This window comes from Haematobia irritans, chromosome 1 (assembly GCF_050003625.1).
Source record: "Haematobia irritans isolate KBUSLIRL chromosome 1, ASM5000362v1, whole genome shotgun sequence".
NCBI classification, from domain to species: domain Eukaryota; kingdom Metazoa; phylum Arthropoda; class Insecta; order Diptera; family Muscidae; genus Haematobia; species Haematobia irritans.
The window spans coordinates 2,031,043-2,049,440 of record NC_134397.1 but is presented as its reverse complement, the minus strand read 5'-3'; the positions used below and the strand labels follow the sequence as shown (position 1 = coordinate 2,049,440).

Here is an 18,398-nt window from a genome sequence, read left to right as displayed (position 1 = left end):
ATAGTGATTATCAAAGTATAAAGTTTTTAAAAGCTTAGCTTCTTACATTGATTGACGGGAATAAATATGGCAATAATATAAACGCGACCTCCTTTTTGTTTCCTGCATAGATTTAATAATATGTTGGATGTAAATTATATTATCATTTGACCATGAAACATACTTTCAGACAATCCTTCTATTTTGTCTAGAATTTTTTTTGCATTAAGATCCTTAGATTTGCTCAGTCTTACAAACACTTTTGAATAAATTATCCCAGACTGCAATGCTGCTGCAACTTGGATAAAAAGTTGTTACGTCGATCTTAAAAAGTTCAAATATTGATATATCATTAGAGTTGAAGATGGGAAACAATTTTAAATAGTCGGATGTAGGCAAATCACTATTTTGCAGTAAATGTTTTCTCTCCGACATGCAGTTAACCCATTTGGAAAAATATTCCTCATTTAAGATAGTATTATTTTTAACGTATGCGAAATCATCGGATTCATCTGAAAAAAAAACTAAAATATGTCGAAGGCGTTTAAATGTTATATGAAATTTTACCGTTAAATGAAATAATCCCACTATTTTTAAATTGGTATGTTCGCCGTTTCAATAGACCTGATTTACATAAACGTTTTCTCAAATTATTAAAGGCATCGTAAAGTTTTCCTGAGGCTCGCTTGCCAAAATTTGCTGGACAATAATATATATCTTTTGGTTCCTGTGGCAGAATTTGTATTATTAAATCCGTTAAAAAAATGTAATCGTGGCGTGTTAATCTGCAAAATTAATTATTTATATTGTTAAATTTATTATTATTATTCGTAAAAAATTTTGATTTAAACGGTTATATTTTAAGAAGTAAACTTGGACTAATTACAGGTCTGACATCTGATTTACATTAAAAAATGGAAGGTTAGCCTGGCCTACCACAGAGTTTTAAGCGGAATCTTATGGTAATGGTCGGTTATACATAAATAAAAATATGTACATATATACGCTTTAACTGCATAGTGGCGCAAGTGTCACTTCTATTACTTACTCGAAATTGATATCTTTTTGCAAGATATACTTGATTATTATTTTTGATAGCTTTGTTCTATCTGAATTATCCAAACATTTAACGGCGTTTTCTTGGATCAGAATTCGATATTCTATATCTTCTAGCTGCCGAAGAGTCTAAAATTCGAGAAGTTCTGGAGTGAATAATAAATAATAAATATTTGATAGCGTATACATTTCAGTTTATTAAAGAAGCCACTTTCACAGATCCCGTTAATTCTTCACACACTTCTTTCTCTGTTTCTAGTGCATTGTCTAATTTATAGTTTGCAATATCTTGCACATCGCCTTCATTTTCGATTTCATACACCAGATCTTCGTAGTCAATGGTTTCATCTGGAGTAACCAATATGCAATAGTATAGAATAAATTTCTGAATTCTAAGATATATATTTCTAACCTTTTTCGTATTCGATAGCTTCGATAAACCATCCTGGAACGCATCGAAATTGGTTTACATAGTCCGCTAAAATATCGTCTGATATTTGTATTTTATTCGCCCCGTCCATGAAATATACAAATCCATTTATTTTAAAGTGATTTTTGACTAAAAGTGGGATGAAGTAAATAAAAATGTAATAAAGAGATCCATTTTGTGTGAAGAAAAAGGGTGAATTGTCTTTATTACATATCTATTTAAATTTTGTACGAACATCATAAAAATCATTTGTTATTTTGAGCGACATTTTTCAAAGTTTTCTGTAGTGGTCAAAAGTACTCAAAGGGTTAAACCCTAACCGATAGCTCCAAAGAGTCATTGCTTTTAACTTGTTCCATATATCGGGCAATAACTTCAAAAACATTGGTGCCCGCAAATATATGAATTTGTAGCAAACTACGATAACTTAAATACCGACCAACTTACAAACCTATATATCTTCTACGAATTTCAATAAGTTCCCTATTATGATGATAATTTTTTTTAGCTACGCTATTGACAAATTTCTTTTTTCACCGATTTTTTTAGTTAATTTGCGATTTTAACCCTTATGATATGTTGGGGTCATTTGATGATTCACGTCGTATTTTTCATCAGCGCATTTCTTACTGATGGAAAGTAAATAAAAGTTCTTAGTGACCAGTGCATGCCCCCAACATAATATAAGGGTCAATGGTGATATAATCTGTACTTACTTTCTTTATGGATTGTTTCGGCGGTCAGGATTTCTCCAGCTATTTTTAATATATCTTTTTTGCCTTTGAAAACAACATTTAAAAACATCGCCATGGTATATAATCTAAAGAATGCAAAATATATATAATATTAATAACGTATTTAACACACATATATGTTAATAACGTATTTAAAGATTTTACTTACCTCAGATCCAATTCGAGCACAGAATTTAATGATGTTTTTTTATATTTTTGTATTTGATTTTTTCCAATTGACGACAAACAGATTGTCAAACATGTTTTTTTTATTGAACATGCAAAGTATAAAAGAATTGGGTTAAATTTGTTTTCGCATGCGTGATTTATGCGACTTGCAAAGAACATTCGAAGCCGCTTTCGTGGGTATAAATTCTGTGATTTTCTGCATGATATTTGGTTACAAACTTCGACTTCTAAAATTTTTTTTAATTATAAGCTCTATAAGTTATAGCACCCAAATGATTGTTGGAGCAACAATACCTACAATTTCCATTTATAACTTCGAATCTGTTATCACAACCAAATTATTTGTTCTGTTGATACTTTGAAAAAACAAATAAGTTGTCATGACAGAGTAAAATAGAACAAATATTTTTTTACTTGCATAGATGTAGAATAACTAATATTTGGTCGTATGTACTACCATTTGGTACCATTGATACTTTTTTGGTTATTCTAACAATAAGATAAAAGAAATAACTGACAAATAGTCCACACAACTAAATAATATGAGTTCCAACAATCTATCTGTTATCCTGCTCGAATTCCAACCAATCATTTCTCTGGGTGTATATAGGGTATAAGTGAGGTGAAATTCCAACAAGAAAACGAGATGAAAATACGAACTATACTCCGGATGAACGATTTCCCACACAATACAATCACAGATTTAATTAGAAGAGCAACAAATAAGAGAAATATAATTTCTGCTGAAAGGGAACCAAAGATATATAAAGGATTGACATACATACCAAACTTCTCCGAACGTTTCAGTAATTCCAATATGTTCAACAAAGAAAAGTACCAAATTGCTCAAAAAACTCACAACACTGTCAACAAATTCTTTAGTGAGACAAAATCAAAAATTAAAACCAACGATAAATCGAATGTGGTGTATAAGATCACATGCAATGGAGACAAGTCCGACATATGCCAGAAGGTATATGTCGGCACTACAAAAACTAAATTAAAAACCAGACTCTCTGGTCATAAATCGGACCAAAAAGCAACAGAAAAGCCATTGGAGCAGAAGACGGCACTTTCAGCACGTTGTACAACGACGGGACATCAACCCAATCTGCAAGATGTAGATATTTTAGCCCAGGAGAACAATTACAAAAGGAGATATATGTTAGAAATGCTACATATTATAAATGTACCGACCGCATATATATAGAAACATAGTTAAAAAATACAGCAAAAAGTAATAGTGTTTAGTGTAAACTCAAAAGCAGTGGCGAGCAAGTCACTTTGTCTTATTAAAAATATTAAAAATGTAAATGTCCTAGTAAAATTTTTGTAACATAATTTTTAAATATTTGTCTTTCTGTTTGGTTAATTTGTGTTTATTTTCTTTTGTTAAAGTTAATTTCCCTGAGGACGGACATGGTGTTCGAAATATTGGAAAGAATTAAAAATAAAACACTATAAAAAACTAAGATTTTATTTTGTTTTATTACAACATGACCTCAAGCCTTACAAACTCTACAAATAATTATACTAAAAGGTCAACCATACAACAACTACAAGTAAAATCACTCCACAAAATAAGTCTTGGCTTTTTTAGTTTTAATCCACAGTTTCAATATTTCATTCAATTGAAAGATTATTTCATTAAATCAAAAGTGTTTTTGTTACTTTTTTTTTTGATTATAAACCTTTTAATTAAAGTTTATTTATTTTAGAGAAATATGTCCTTAATGTTGTTTAAATAAATTGGGTCAATATTTTTTTCTGTTATCATCTCTCGAATAAAACCTAACTTTGAATTTAATCTGATTGTATTGTAATTCTTATTTGTTTATCTCAATCTCCATATTTTGTCTCTTCTTTCCGAGTTATGTTATTATATTATTCACTGTAGGCCACTCTACGCACTGGAAAAAGCATGCACGGTTCCAAGGAGCTTGTCTTTACACTAATGGCTTTGGTATTGATTCCGAGCCAAAGAAGCGGAGAATTGAAGAAAGGACAAACTTAAGGCACAATTCAATTTTAAATTTAGGGTTTATGTACTTGATTCTAGAAAATAACGTTTAATTTATTCGTTTTTTAGCTATCAGAGTCCTTTAAGATACTGTTAACGAAAACTAGTCGTTTCCAAATTCGGGCCCGACTATAAGTAGAATTATGCTTTGTTTCAAATAGAAAAATCTTTAAAATAAAGTATTGAAAAAAATCTTCTATTTTTATACTTTTTTCTTTGAAGTAAAGATAAAAAAACAATAAAATTAAAGACGATTTCATTAATATTCAAGAATTATTAAAGACAAGTTGATCCTAGTCAAACAATTTTAAGTCGAATCACTTAACAAAACGACTTCATTGAAAAGTGTATCGATTTTGGACAAGGAAAAAAGCTTTATATCAGAGAAATGTGTCTTTTATGATAAAGACATGACAGCTACTTAAATCTCGCTCTTGGATTCGTCATTGAACATCTCCCCTCCCCCTTTGGCCAAATTAACTGAGACGTTGAATCCTGGTATTAATGAAAGTTATTTGAAGTTGTTATGCCTATTTTTAGGTTAAACTTTAACATAAACTTTTGATAAACACTCGATTTAGAAATGTTTGCTTCCTAAAGATATCTTAAACATCAGTTACATTGTTCTTGGGATATGCTTAACCAAATAAAAAAAAGTATCGCCCAAAAACGATAGAAAAATTGCTTTTGCAGATCCCTAAATGGGGCAAATTTGGTATTTTTATAGGGATTTCAGCGCTCAGCTCTTTAGAAGAGATTTATATCCGGTATTCCGAATATAATTAAATATGAAAATACTTCGAAAAAATTAGAATATTTATTCATTTTAACGACTTGGGTTGGTACGATAAGGGCTTCGCTGCCACATGCGGTAAAAGCAAAAATACAACTCTGAAATGTTTCAAATTTCGACTTTAGTCGTCGATTAACAATTAACTACCTGACAGTAAATTGATCTTGCATTGTTGCCTTCCCAAAGAGCATTTTAGGACGTAACACTTATTACTTGGAAGTTTTTCGGTGCTACGATTCCAGTACCTTCTGTATGTATTATCATATCCATATTGCTTTGATTTCTGCAAAACTAGTGATAAAAACTTAGTCTAAAATCATCCGATCGTTCGTTAACATTTTTAAACCCAATTTTTTTCCAAGCAGTAATACCTATTGGAGCAATACCTTCTGTGTTCATTACATGCCAGCATGAATCTTGTGCGCCAATGTCTGCATTTGACAGTTTTCATTTAAGGTCTTTTTATGTATCCCCACTTCATTGTTCACCCACTGTGTGCTTTGGGGGATGACAAATCAGATATCCCTATTCCATTTGAGGTGGAGCTTATTTACACTGAGAAGAATTTTGTGAGAAAAAAAAACAAACAATTTAAGAAAAGAAATGAAAGGAATTCTTTTGGTGAATCTTTTTTTTCTATTAATGTGGCGCTAATTGTAATTGGCGGAAATATCCTTTCACATCTTCCGTACATTCGGTTCTCAAGCATGAAAGTGGTTAACCATAGACAACAATGCAATAACAGAATCCAATTCTCACCCGACTTAAATTTACCGTTAAGCGGAATGAAATGTGGATTTCCACTTACCTACCACCCCATCCTTATGACTGTCAGGGACAATTGTTTAAATGGAATTATTGTTATTTTATTACAAGCAAAACAGAAATTAGCCACGTCAACACTAAGCTATCCGCTATAACTCTGGTCGTACCGCCCATCAATCCTCCTCTATTTGGCAAATGACTTCCATCATATGTTTGTCATGGACCAGTGAATGAGAGGTACTTGCAAACAGGCACACACACACACTTCACTAGAACGATCAAACAAGTTGCCGAGAACGTATGCCCGGCACACGTTCCCAAGATTGCCAGCCTAGAGAATGGAAACAAATTTCCCGAGGCGAGAAAAACCGCCAAAACCATACAATGGAACAATATGTCACAGAGCCTTTGGATAGGAAACAAACCTTTTCATTACCAGCAATTTGCCCTGCAATCATCATCTCACTCCACTTCCATCGAGAAGCATGTACCAAGGACATTGCCATCGTCATCTCATACAATGTACGCAATAAAAGAACGATGACAGTAATCGCATTTGATGTAGATGTATCTCTGTGATAGCAAAAGGATCTCTAATTCACCCTCTCTGTGTGCGAGTGAGGAAGTAAAGGCCGCGCATTCGCCTTGTATTAGAATGAGAGCGCCAGAGCAGAATGCGGTCACCCAAGACCCAGCAAAACAAATGTAATTGTCGAAAGGACATAAGTATTCAAGTATGCACAAACAATCCCTTAACACAAAATCCTTGTAAACATGACTGTTAATCGAAATTCTACAATTCTCAGGGTCCGTTTGCTTGCCAAAGACCACAATTAAATTATCGCATTTCAATAACAAACACCAGCAGTCAGCCGCAACGAAGAGCAGGACTATTTCCAGGCGAAAGAGGGTTAAATACAAGCTCAATGTGGAATGTGCATTAGCCAAACATCATTGTCAAGAAGTAAAAACATTGCATGCTTTTTAAGCAAGGTGTGACTACTGCCATGGGATTTATGTGTGGGAAATAAAAATAAATGGTATCAACGGCTAGAGATAAATCTATCCAAACATGTTTGGTATTTTAAAATTCAATTTTAATTTCATTGAGGCAATGATAAGAATCGGAATGATTCAGAAGAGTTTATGAAGTTAAATAAACAGACCTGAGTAGTGTAAACTGAGCAGTCCTCTTATTATTACCAACTAAATTTAATTTAGTTTAAATCAAATTAATTAGTTTAAATTAATTAATTTCAATTATATCTAGTTAATTAATTGAATTTTTTTTACATAATTTTTCAATATACATTTTATTGTAAGTTTTAACAATTTAATTTAATTAAAAATTTATAAAATAAAAAAATGAAGTAATTCTTGCATTTTAATTGTTACAAAGTATAACAAAAAAGTCAAACCTAATATAAAAAGATTACAAACATTGCTCAAAAGACAAAACAAATTTAAAGTACATATAACTACACTGAAAAAAAAAAACATGCCCGGTTCGAAAGATTTTGTCTTTACACGAATTATTCCGAGCCAAAGTAAGTGAAGAAAGTACAAATTTAAGACACAATTCTCTTTCAAATTTAAGTTTTGCGTACTTGATTCTAGGAAACAAAGTTTAATTTAGTCGTTTTTTCAGCTTTTTTCTTCATGTGATATTAGAATCCTTTAAAATCATATTAAAAACAGCTTCGAAATACGGGCCCGACAAGAAGAAGAAATTCGGCAAAATTGATTTTCGTTTTTATCCTAATTTTAATTCATAAATTTTAAAGAAAATATTATGACATACACGCACAGAAAAAACATGTTTGGACATGGTTGCCGCATCCATTTAATGCTTATCTAGAGTATGTAATTGTCGCGAAACCCATGTATTTTGTCTTTGTAAAAATAATTTTCGAGCGAAGAAAAATATATGTTGGCAATAAGCATTTAAATGGTTCTCAAATACCGCAAACATGTTCTATTATTTAAATGCTAGAATTTGAGACCAATACATGGTCGCGAAAATCATGTACATGACCATTCAATTTTTTACTTTCTTGTAGGGAAAAAAAGTATTTTTATAGGTTACGTATAGACATGCCTAGAATCATTAAATGACCAAAAAGGCCATGTACATTGTTTTCGTGACCATTTAATTTTTTAATATTTTTTGCAGCGAAAAGAAAAAACATTGACCAAGTACACACGATTTTCATTTTGCGCGTCAGTCGTGTGTTGATTGTTTCTTGGAATGGACGGAAAATACGGAATTACTGTGTTTTGTGTTAGTTTATTTATTCAGAAGTGCCAAAAAGGGAAGTGTAATTGAAATAAAAATGTACCTGTTTTTATACCCTTCACCACTACTGTGGTACAGGGTATAAAAAGTTTGAGCATTTGTATGTAACGCCAAGAAGGATAGACCAACCTTTTAGTATACGGATCGGCTTAGAATTAAATTCTGAGTCGATTTAGCGATGTCCGTCCGTCTGTCTGTCTGCCTGTCTGTCTGTCTGTCCGTCTGTCTGTTGGTGTATTTTTATGTGCAAAGTACAACTCGCAGTTTTAGTCCGATTGTCCTAAAATTTGGTATAGGGTCCTGTTTCGGCTCAAAGACGATCCCTATTGATTTTGGAAGAAATCGGTTCAGATTTAGATATAGCTGCCACATATATTTTTCACCGATCTGGTCATAATTGGCGTGTATATCAACATATCTTCCTCAAATTCCGTACATCCGAATATTTTATGAGTCTCGAAAAAGTTGCAAAATATCAGCCAAATCGGTCCAGATTTAGATATAGCTCCCATATATAGCTTTCGCCCGATTTACACTCATTTGCCCACAGAGGCCAATTTTTTGCTCCGATTTAATTGAAATTTTGCACAGGGAGTAGAATTAGCATTGTAGCTATGCGTGCCAAATTTGGATGAAATCGGTTCAGATTTAGATATAGCTCCCATATATAGCTTTCGCCCGATTTACACTCATATGACCACAGAGGCCAATTTTTTGCTTCGATTTAATTGAAATTTTGCACAGGGAGTAGAATTAGCATTATAGCTATGCGTGCCAAATTTAGTTGAAATCGGTTCAGATTTAGATATATCTCCCATATATAGCTTTCGCCCGATTTACACTCATATGGCCACATAGGCCAATTTTTAACTCCGATTTAGTTGAAATTGTGCACAGGGAGTAGAATTAGCATTGTAGCTATGTGTGCCAAATTTGGTTGAAATCGGTTTAGATATAGCTCCCATATATATGTTTTTCTGATTTCGACAAAAATGGTCAAAATACCAACATTTTCCCTTTTAAAATCGCCTCTGCTTAGTCGAAAACTTGTAAAAAGGCCTGTAATTTTCCCTATCATCAAATACATATATATCGAGCGATAATCATAAAAAAACTTTTGCGAAGTTTCCTTAAAATTGCTTCAGATTTAAATGTTTCCCATATTTTTTTACTAAAATTGTGTTCCACCCTAGTGCATTAGCCGACTTAAATTTTGAGTCTGTAGATTCTGTAGAAGTCTATCAAATTCTGTCCAGATCGAGTGATATTTAAATGTATGTATTTGGGACAAACCTTTATATATAGCCTCCAACACATTTGACGGATGTGATATGGTATCGAAAATTTAGATCTTCAAAGTGGTGCAGGATACAATATAGTCGGCCCCGCCCGACTTTAGACTTTCCTTACTTGTTTGTTCTGCGTTTTGTTATATGGTATCATTTATTTTTATTTGCAGTTACATGATGTCTGCGTTTGTACGTTTGATGAGCACGAAGTAAATATGAATTCACGCAGAGAAGAAACATGATTGTCACAATCATATTCGAAGAGCAAAATAATATGATAGGAGCTATTTTTGCGGCGGCCATGTAACATTTTCACCTGCAACCATGTTGGCTCAGTGAACATGGTTCTAAGAAAAATAAAATTGTCCTCATGTAAAATGTTATTATATTGATAAAAATAATTTTGTTTGAATCAAAATACAATGGTCTCTATCTAAAATATTATGGTATTCGTAAAAAATGTTTTTCTTCCAGTTAAAAGAACATGGTCACAACCTAAAATGTTTTGATCTTTATGAAAAAACTTTTTTCGTCGTCGAAAAAAGGACGCCAGTTGAGAAAAGAAAACACAAAATTAACTTTATTTATTTGTTTTTATTTGTTTATAAACTAATTCATTGTTTATTTGTATTTATAATGTCGTGCAAGTAAACATCACATATTTTTACACACTCTATTTTGGTTCAATTTCAACAATAAGTAATCATTCCATATTTACTTCGTGCCTATCAAATTTAAAAATGCAGGCATCATGTAACTGCCAAATAAAAATTATACCATAAGCAAAATGCAGAACAAAAACCAGGTTTTTTTTTCAATTACACTTTCCTTTTTTGTGTTCACATAAAACCACGTGCCTCTTCTGAATAAATAAATTAACACAAAACACATTAATTCCATATTCTCCGTCCATTCCAAGCAACAATCAACACGTGACTGACGCACAAAATGAAAATCGTGTGTACCTACTCAATGTTTTTATAAAATTCTTTTCTCTGCAAAAATTAAATGGTCACGAAAAAAATATACATGGTCTTTATGGCCATGTAATGGTTCTAGACATATCTATACCTAACCTATAAAAATAATTTTTTCTCTGCAAAAAAGTAAAAAAATTGAATGGTCAGGCACATGATTTTCCCGACCATGTAATGGTCTCAAATTCTATCATTCAAATAATAGAACATGTTTGCGGCATTTGAGAACCATTTAAATGCTTATTGCCAACATATATTTTTCTCCGCTCGAAAATTATTTTTATAAATACAAAATACACGGTTTTCGCGACAATTACATACTCTAGATAAGCATTAAATGTATGCGCCAACCACGTCCAAACATGTTTTTTCTGTCCGTGAAATGATTACTTATTGTTGAAATTAAACCAAAATAGAGTGTGTAAAAATATGTGATGTTTGCTTGCACGACATTATAAATACAAATAAACAATGAATTAGTTTATAAATAAATAAAAACCAATAAATAAAGTTAATTTTGCGATTTCTTTTCTCAAGTGGCGTCTTTTTTCGACGACGAAAAAAGTTTTTTAGGTTGTGACCATGTTCTTTTAACTGAAAGAAACCCATTTTTGGCGAATACCATAACATTTTAGGCCGTGACCATTGTCTTTTGATTCAAACAAAATTCTTTTTATCAATATAATAACATTTTAGATGAGGAAAATTTTATTTTTATTAAAACAATATTCACTGAGCCAACATGGTTGCAGGTGAAAATGTTACATGGTCGCCGCAAAAATAGCTCCTATCATATTATTTTGCTATTCGAATATGATTGTGGCAATCAGAGTTCTTCTCTGCGTGTAGATTACGTTCGTAGAACTTAACATGTTATATCAGCTACCCTTTAAATTACTAAGTATGTTATGACTTTTAATATGCAGGTTACAACATACATCGTCTCATATAGTCCTAATATGTAATCAATTATTTCAAATTATTTCTAATTCATGTAATTAATTTCTATAACTTTCAATTGACTCAATTTCTAGTTTTCACACGGTTACAAGGACTGCAACCTAGTCTATTAATTACCGTGTATATGATGAGTTGGTACTTCACAGGCTCCGCCCACTTGGTCGCCATCGACGAATACCAACCATGCCAAAGTAATTGAAAACAGAAATCACTGCAGCATCCTTTTTGGGGGTTGCAAATCCTCACAATAGACTGGTGTTGACAGGATGTTAAGTTATTCTGGTTGGAAGGATAATCATATAAAAAGGCTGGTATTCCCTGGAGATGTTCTTATTTCATTACAAATCCTATTAGAGTGCGGTTGATATTTCAATTGGAATATTTTGTGAAAATAGTGAAACATTAAAAAAAAAATCAAATTTGATTCTCGGAGTCAATTATGTCGCGCAATCAATTACCGGATTCATCATCTTCCCCACCCATTAGGTTGGTAAAATGAATATGGCAGAATATATAAAAGCAGAAAATTTGATTAGTGATTAATATGTGAAATATTGATATTAGTGATTGAAATGATTTTTGATTACAGATCGTTCAAGATTGTGATGTTGCAAAAATATTTGACATAGCTACACAAACATTAATCTAGCCAAAAATTCGTTTTTTTTTAGAAAAATTATCAAATATATATAAATCAAATTTGTAGTTTTTTTTTTTTAATTTTCCTGCTACTCTAATATCCGTTTTATAACAACCTACATTCTACTTTAGTTCTTTACACTTTTTCCCACCAAAAGAACGTTTGCCATATCTCAACAGAAAAATGATTTTGATGAAAAAATAAAACAATTCCAATAAAGTGAACTGAAAAAAACATCATAAAAAGTTTACTGCAACAAAGTTTCTATTTACCATTATTTTTCGTATTTTTATGGAAGGAATAGTACACCGAAAAGAAATTTGTTAGTAGAAACAGCAAACAATCTGCTAAAAAAAAGCGGTAACAGTCAATGTTTGCTGAAAGAGCAAACAATGTTTGATATTTTGATATTTAAGCTCGATTACACTAAAACATGTTTTACTTTGGCTGAAACAAATAAAAATACCAACTTAGGGACTATGATAACACAATTAAAACAATATTTTATGAATATTTATAGTATTTGCCCAAAAATCGGAATATTTATCAAATTGAGGCATAATAGCAAACAAAATGTTTGCTGTTCGCATTTAGGAGCTTGAAAGTATATTGCAAAAATATACCAAAAACTACTTTTGGTTCTTAAATATGCCTTGGGAAAAATGTATAACCTAAAAATTTTATAATTCATTGTTCGCACTGAAAAAATAATAAACCCATTAGGAAAGAAAATTTTAATTCATTTTAGAAAAAATAGATTAATTTTAGAAAATTTTAACTAAACTGTATTAGAAACTCAGATTTCACGCCGATTTCACAAAAATAAGTAAATAATTTTCGACAAGTTCAAGAAAATTTATTAGACTAAATTATTATTTTTCGTTTATTAAAGAAAATTTCGTGGTTTGAAGGAAAAAAAAACTGTAGTTCAAAATTGCAAAAATGTCTTTAGTGTCATACGAAGTTCAAGATGGGCACACTGTTGTGAGACACGAATTTAGTTAATCTTTTCTAGTTATTTTCGTAAAACGTAATAATTCCATGAACTAAAATACAATTAAATCGGCTTTAGTGACCCTGAGTGAGTGCGTTAGACCCTTAAGTACAAAAATATAACTGCTGCTGTTTCTAAAAGAGTTTTTTCTATGAGCGTAGTTAAAGTTAGATTTTTTATATTTCAATTTTTCCACCGTGTCTCCTTGCCGTTCTAATAAAATAAACAATGAAGGGATATATAAACTGAAAAAACAGTGAACCCACCAGGAAGAAATGTTTCGGTTAATTTTAGAAAATTTTGAATATTTGTAGAAAATTTTAACTAAACAGTATTACAAACGTTGGCATCATGCCGATGTCATCAAAATAAGTAAATATTTTTCGACAAATTCAAGAAAATTTATTAGACATAACTAAGTTTTTTCACTTGTTAAAGAAAATTTTGTAGTTTGAAGGAAAAACTTGGAGTTCAAAATTGCAAGAATGTCTTTAGTGATATACGAAGTTCATGATGGACGCATTTTTGGTAAAATTTACAAATTTAAAGAAATTCTGAACTATTTTGTAGAAGGTACGAATTTAGTTAATCATTATACTTCATTTGAGTTTAGTTTTTTCCTCGGTTTTAGTTAATTTAACTAACGTAAACAAAAAATTATTAGGGTAAAGGAAACTTTCTCCAAACATAATAATTCCATGAACTAAAATAAAGTTAAATTGGCTTTAGTGAAATAGAGAGTTCACTTTTTTTCGAGTGTAATAGATCACTTTCAAACCTATATAAAAAATTACACCAGATCCATCTATATGGAGCCTAAATACAAATCCTATTCCGCATATCCCTTTATGCATAGAAAAATACCAATAATTAAGTATTCTTATGATACTGTTTTAAATTAGTTAAAAATATTTCTGAAAATCGTAGTCTACAATCGTTAAAAATTATAGAGGTTTGAGTTATTTTCCATTCAACCGAACAAATCTTTACTAATAATTATAACAAAAAATGCACGTACCATTTAGTTGAAATTTATAGGAAAGTAAGATTTTTTTAAATGGCCATTGTCTGGGGCCAAAAAGTATTTTTTATACTTGCTTCTTTTTAGTTCATTAAACTGTAATTTTTCGTTATATAGTTCATAAATGAATTTAATTGAAAGTATACACTGAAAAACAGATTCCAAAGATTTTGTCTTTACTTTAAAAAATTTGGTATTGATTCCGAGCCAAAGAAGCGGAGAATACAAGTAAGGATCATTTTAAGACAAAATTCTCTTTTAAATTTGGGTTATGTGTACTTGCTTCTAGGAAGCACATTTTGATTTTTCGTTTTTTGCAGCTTTTTTTCTTCATATTCTATCAAAGTCCTTTAAAAATGAGTTGACGACAACTTTATTATCCAAATTCAGACTCTACTTCCAGTAGAAATTATGCTATGTTTCAAGTAAAAAACGTCTTTAAAATAATGTGTTGAAAAACATGTCTTATATTTGAACGATTTGTTGCTTTGTAGCCAAGATGCAAAAAGACAACAAGTTTAAAGACAACTTCATTAATTTTAAAGAATTTTTCTGAATTATTAAAGACAAGTTGACCTTAGCCCATAATTTTTTTCTTCCATGTTATGATACCCATTTTTAAATCAAGTCACTTAATTATAAGGACAATACGACTTCATTGAAAAGTTTATTGACTTTTGGACAAGGAAAAGGGAAATGCGTCTTCTATGCTAAGCAAAATTTGCATTCGTATTTTAAAGACACGAAATCTTTGACCTCACGACAATATTTTTTTCAATGTACAGAATGGCAAAATCGAGATAGATTTCAAAAAATACAGTTTTCAAATGTTGCATTTCTATAAACAAACCAGGAATCTGTGTTAAAATTCTGATTGATCGTCTTTTTAAACTACAAGCAAATACATTTTTTGCAATAAAAGTAAATTAAATTGATCGTTAGTTGAACTACAGACTTTTGTTATGTGCAGGGAGTCACCCTGATGTAATTGTTAGCATTCTCGCCTTGCAGACAAGGGCCCGTGGCTTCAATCCTAGTTTCGACCGAACACCAAAAAGTTTCTTCGGTAATTTATGCCCTCTCAGTAATACTAGTGACATTTCTGAGTGCCTCTAAAATTATTTCACCGTGATCCTTTCGGACTTGGCCATAAGAAGGAGATCCCTTGACAGTGAATTTGGCACATTGATAAGAGAGAGAAAAAGAGATCGAGAAGTTCACCACAATAGATTGAATGGTATAAAAATAGAAAAAGGTGATATAGAGGTCATCATAACACATTTAAGACGATACATTACGAATATGTCTTGCTCACGAATTTGAAAAAATTTAGAAATATTAGAGGACTAGAACAATAATTACAAAAATATAACAGCAGAAACCGACTTTTGGTTTTGGCAGACTTTTTCCTGGGGGTGCTGAGTGTAAAAACTATTGTTTCGCATATTTAGCCCTTAAATATGCTAATATGTCCTTTGTATAGTGTTGTTTATTAATCTCTAGTGCCCAAAAGAATAATTTTTCAAGCCATTAGTCATGGTTTAATTTTTGACAGTACATATTTAAATAACCAAATATTCACTCAATCACAGAACATCGAAAACAGTTTGAAAGTGATTTTTTACTCTACGATAATATTTTTTTCCCCGATTTCAGCCATATATCCTTTCATAATTTTGATGATGACATGATAAATGATTTGCCCTCTTGCGTCTATGCAGGAGGTTCAAATGCCGTCGGCGGCAGTAGTAATGCATCTTTGCGAATGAATTCAAACAATTATCGTCAAATGCAACAACAATATATGCAGCAACAACAAAGTAATGGTAAGTAACACATTTACAAATTCAAAAAAGGAAGTACATTTTAAAATAATTCCTTGTGTTTTCTTTTGTCTTATAGAAAATATTTTGGATTCTTCAACAAACATCGGCTTGAATACCGGCAACAACAACAATGCCCAAGGATTAATGTGCGGTAGTAGTCCGAATCCAAATAATAGCAGTTCATACAATACCGCTTCATACAAAATTCAGCGACAACAGGCGAATGTACGGGAAAGGAAGCGAATCCAGAGGTCGGCACCAACTGGGTACAACAATATATGGTCTTTATATATTTTACATTTTTGTTGGACTTAGCTATTTGTATATTCATAACACATTAACATATTATGGTATGCCAAGTTACGATAATGATCATGTTCAGAAAAAAATCATAATGATCTTCAAAGATTTTATGGAACATTGTATGGAAAATATTTAACCGAAACCCGAATTAACATTGTAACACATTATAAGTTATTTTCCCACATATAAAAACAAAAGTATTAGCCTGGTATACCATAAAATTTGATTATTTGGAACAATGCATATCTCTACAATAGCATGATTCTAACTGTTTGTATCATTTTCCTATTCTATTTCCACGTATTCACATTTGTAGTAGTATCAATTCAGCCTTTGATGAGTTAAGGGTCCATGTACCCACTTTCCCATATGAAAAGCGTTTAAGCAAAATCGACACTTTGCGTCTGGCGATAGCCTATATTTCCTTGTTGCGCGAAGTTCTTCAATCGGATTATGATCCCCTAACATATGTGGAGAAATGTTTGAGAGGGGAAATTAAAGCAGATAAAGCCAATTGGAATACCAGTGGTACGGATATTTCAAATACATAAAATTTAGTCTAATCGAATACTGTCTTAAATTTCAGATTTGACTGCTCGGCTTTCATGGATCAATTGGGAAAACTTGGGAGTACATCCAGGACGAAGAACTTTATTAACTTCATTGGCCTTGTCGTCCGAACCCATGTGTGGTGTACATTGTGGACCGCCATAAATCCATTACTGTGCAATTTTAAGTTTCTGTTAGTCTTCCATATAAATTGACAAAAGTCATCAAAGAATTCTTGATCATTCCCTCATTATTTAGTCAGTTTGTATTGTAGTAAAACACATAGTTTTGTTCACTTTTGTTTTTTTTTATTAGCTTTAGAATTATTATTATTATTATCATTGTTACGCATTACGGCCATTACAATAAAGCAATACAAAATAAATTTATCATAGATTATTAGGCTTTTTCTTTTTATGATGCAACAAAAGTAATACAAAAGAATTATTAAAAATTTTATGAGAATATATAAAGAATAAACATAAATAAAAATCACTGTGATCAAAACCAACTTTATGTTGTTATCCAAATTCGAATTTGAATAAAATTCCGAAAAAGTGATGCCCTAGGTTAGGTATAATGGCAGCCCGTTATTTGGAATCACTTAGAGTATTCAGCCCATTGTGTTACAAAAGGTAGGTTAGGTTAGGTTAGGTGGCAACCCAATGTATCAGGCTCACTTAGACTATTCAGTCCATTGTGATACCACATTGGTGAACTTCTCTCTTATCACTGAGTGTTGCCCGATTCCATGTTAAGCTCAATGACAAGGGACCTCCTTATTATAGCCGAGTCCGAACGGCGTTCCACATTGCAGTGAAACCACTTAGAGAAGTTTTGAAAACCTCAAAAATGTCACCAGCATTACTGAGGTGGGCTAATCCACCGCTGAAAAACTTTTTGGTGTTCGGTCGAAGCAGGAATCGAACCCACGACCTTGTGTATGCAAGGCGGGTATGCTAACCATTGCACCACGGTGGCTCCCAATACAAAGTTACAGTTACAAAAGGTAGTGAACTTGTTTCCTATCAACAAGTGCAGCCCGATATTATGTTTAGCTCAATGACAAGGGACCTCCTTTCTATAACCGAGTCCGAACGGCGTTTCACATTGCGGTGAAACCACCAGCAATATTAAGCCGAAAAACTTTTTTGCGTTCAATCGAAAATGTATGCAAAGCGATCATGCAAAATTGTCATTGGATGAAAATATGAAATTTTTTTGAAGGATTGTTTGTGTACAATTTCATCTTTTAATTGATTCAAAAAAGTAATTGTGGAAAAAGCAGCTTTTAGGCTCGAAAACATAGTATTAATCTATATGTAGAAAATCATGGGTTCTGCTCCAGTCTGGACGAAACACCAAAATGCTTTTCACCGATCATCGATGACATCTCAATAATTTCGAGTGTTTGAAAGATTCTCTTAGTGGTTGCGTCACCTACTAACAAATTAATGAGAGCATCTCTATTATATTTTCATCTCATAATATGCATTCTTCTCCTCGTAGCAGACTCCAAACCTTGAGGAGAGCATCCCTTCTAATGTAGTTACAATTCTAATATTCTCGGATATGAT

At 31.9% G+C, this 18,398-nt stretch overlaps 1 protein-coding gene across 7 annotated transcripts in view; it reads left to right on the top strand.

Moving 5' to 3' along the window:
• Fer2 (basic helix-loop-helix domain-containing Fer2) overlaps positions 1-17,215 on the top strand; it is a 105,689-nt gene extending 88,474 nt beyond the window's left edge. For 2 of the 7 annotated variants that reach the window (XM_075288826.1, XM_075288825.1), the window contains 4 exons: positions 15,800-15,969; positions 16,046-16,250; positions 16,589-16,800; positions 16,859-17,215. In XM_075288826.1, coding sequence (XP_075144941.1) covers positions 15,831-15,969; positions 16,046-16,250; positions 16,589-16,800; positions 16,859-16,986 — 684 coding nt within the window. In that variant the 5' untranslated portion in view covers positions 15,800-15,830 and the 3' untranslated portion in view covers positions 16,987-17,215. Of the gene's footprint in view, positions 1-11,630; positions 11,975-15,799; positions 15,970-16,045; positions 16,251-16,588; positions 16,801-16,858 lie in introns of those variants that run through there. The other 5 variants (XM_075288821.1, XM_075288824.1, XM_075288820.1 and 2 more) reach the window with 5 other exon arrangements.
• The last annotated feature ends 1,183 nt before the right edge of the window (positions 17,216-18,398 follow it).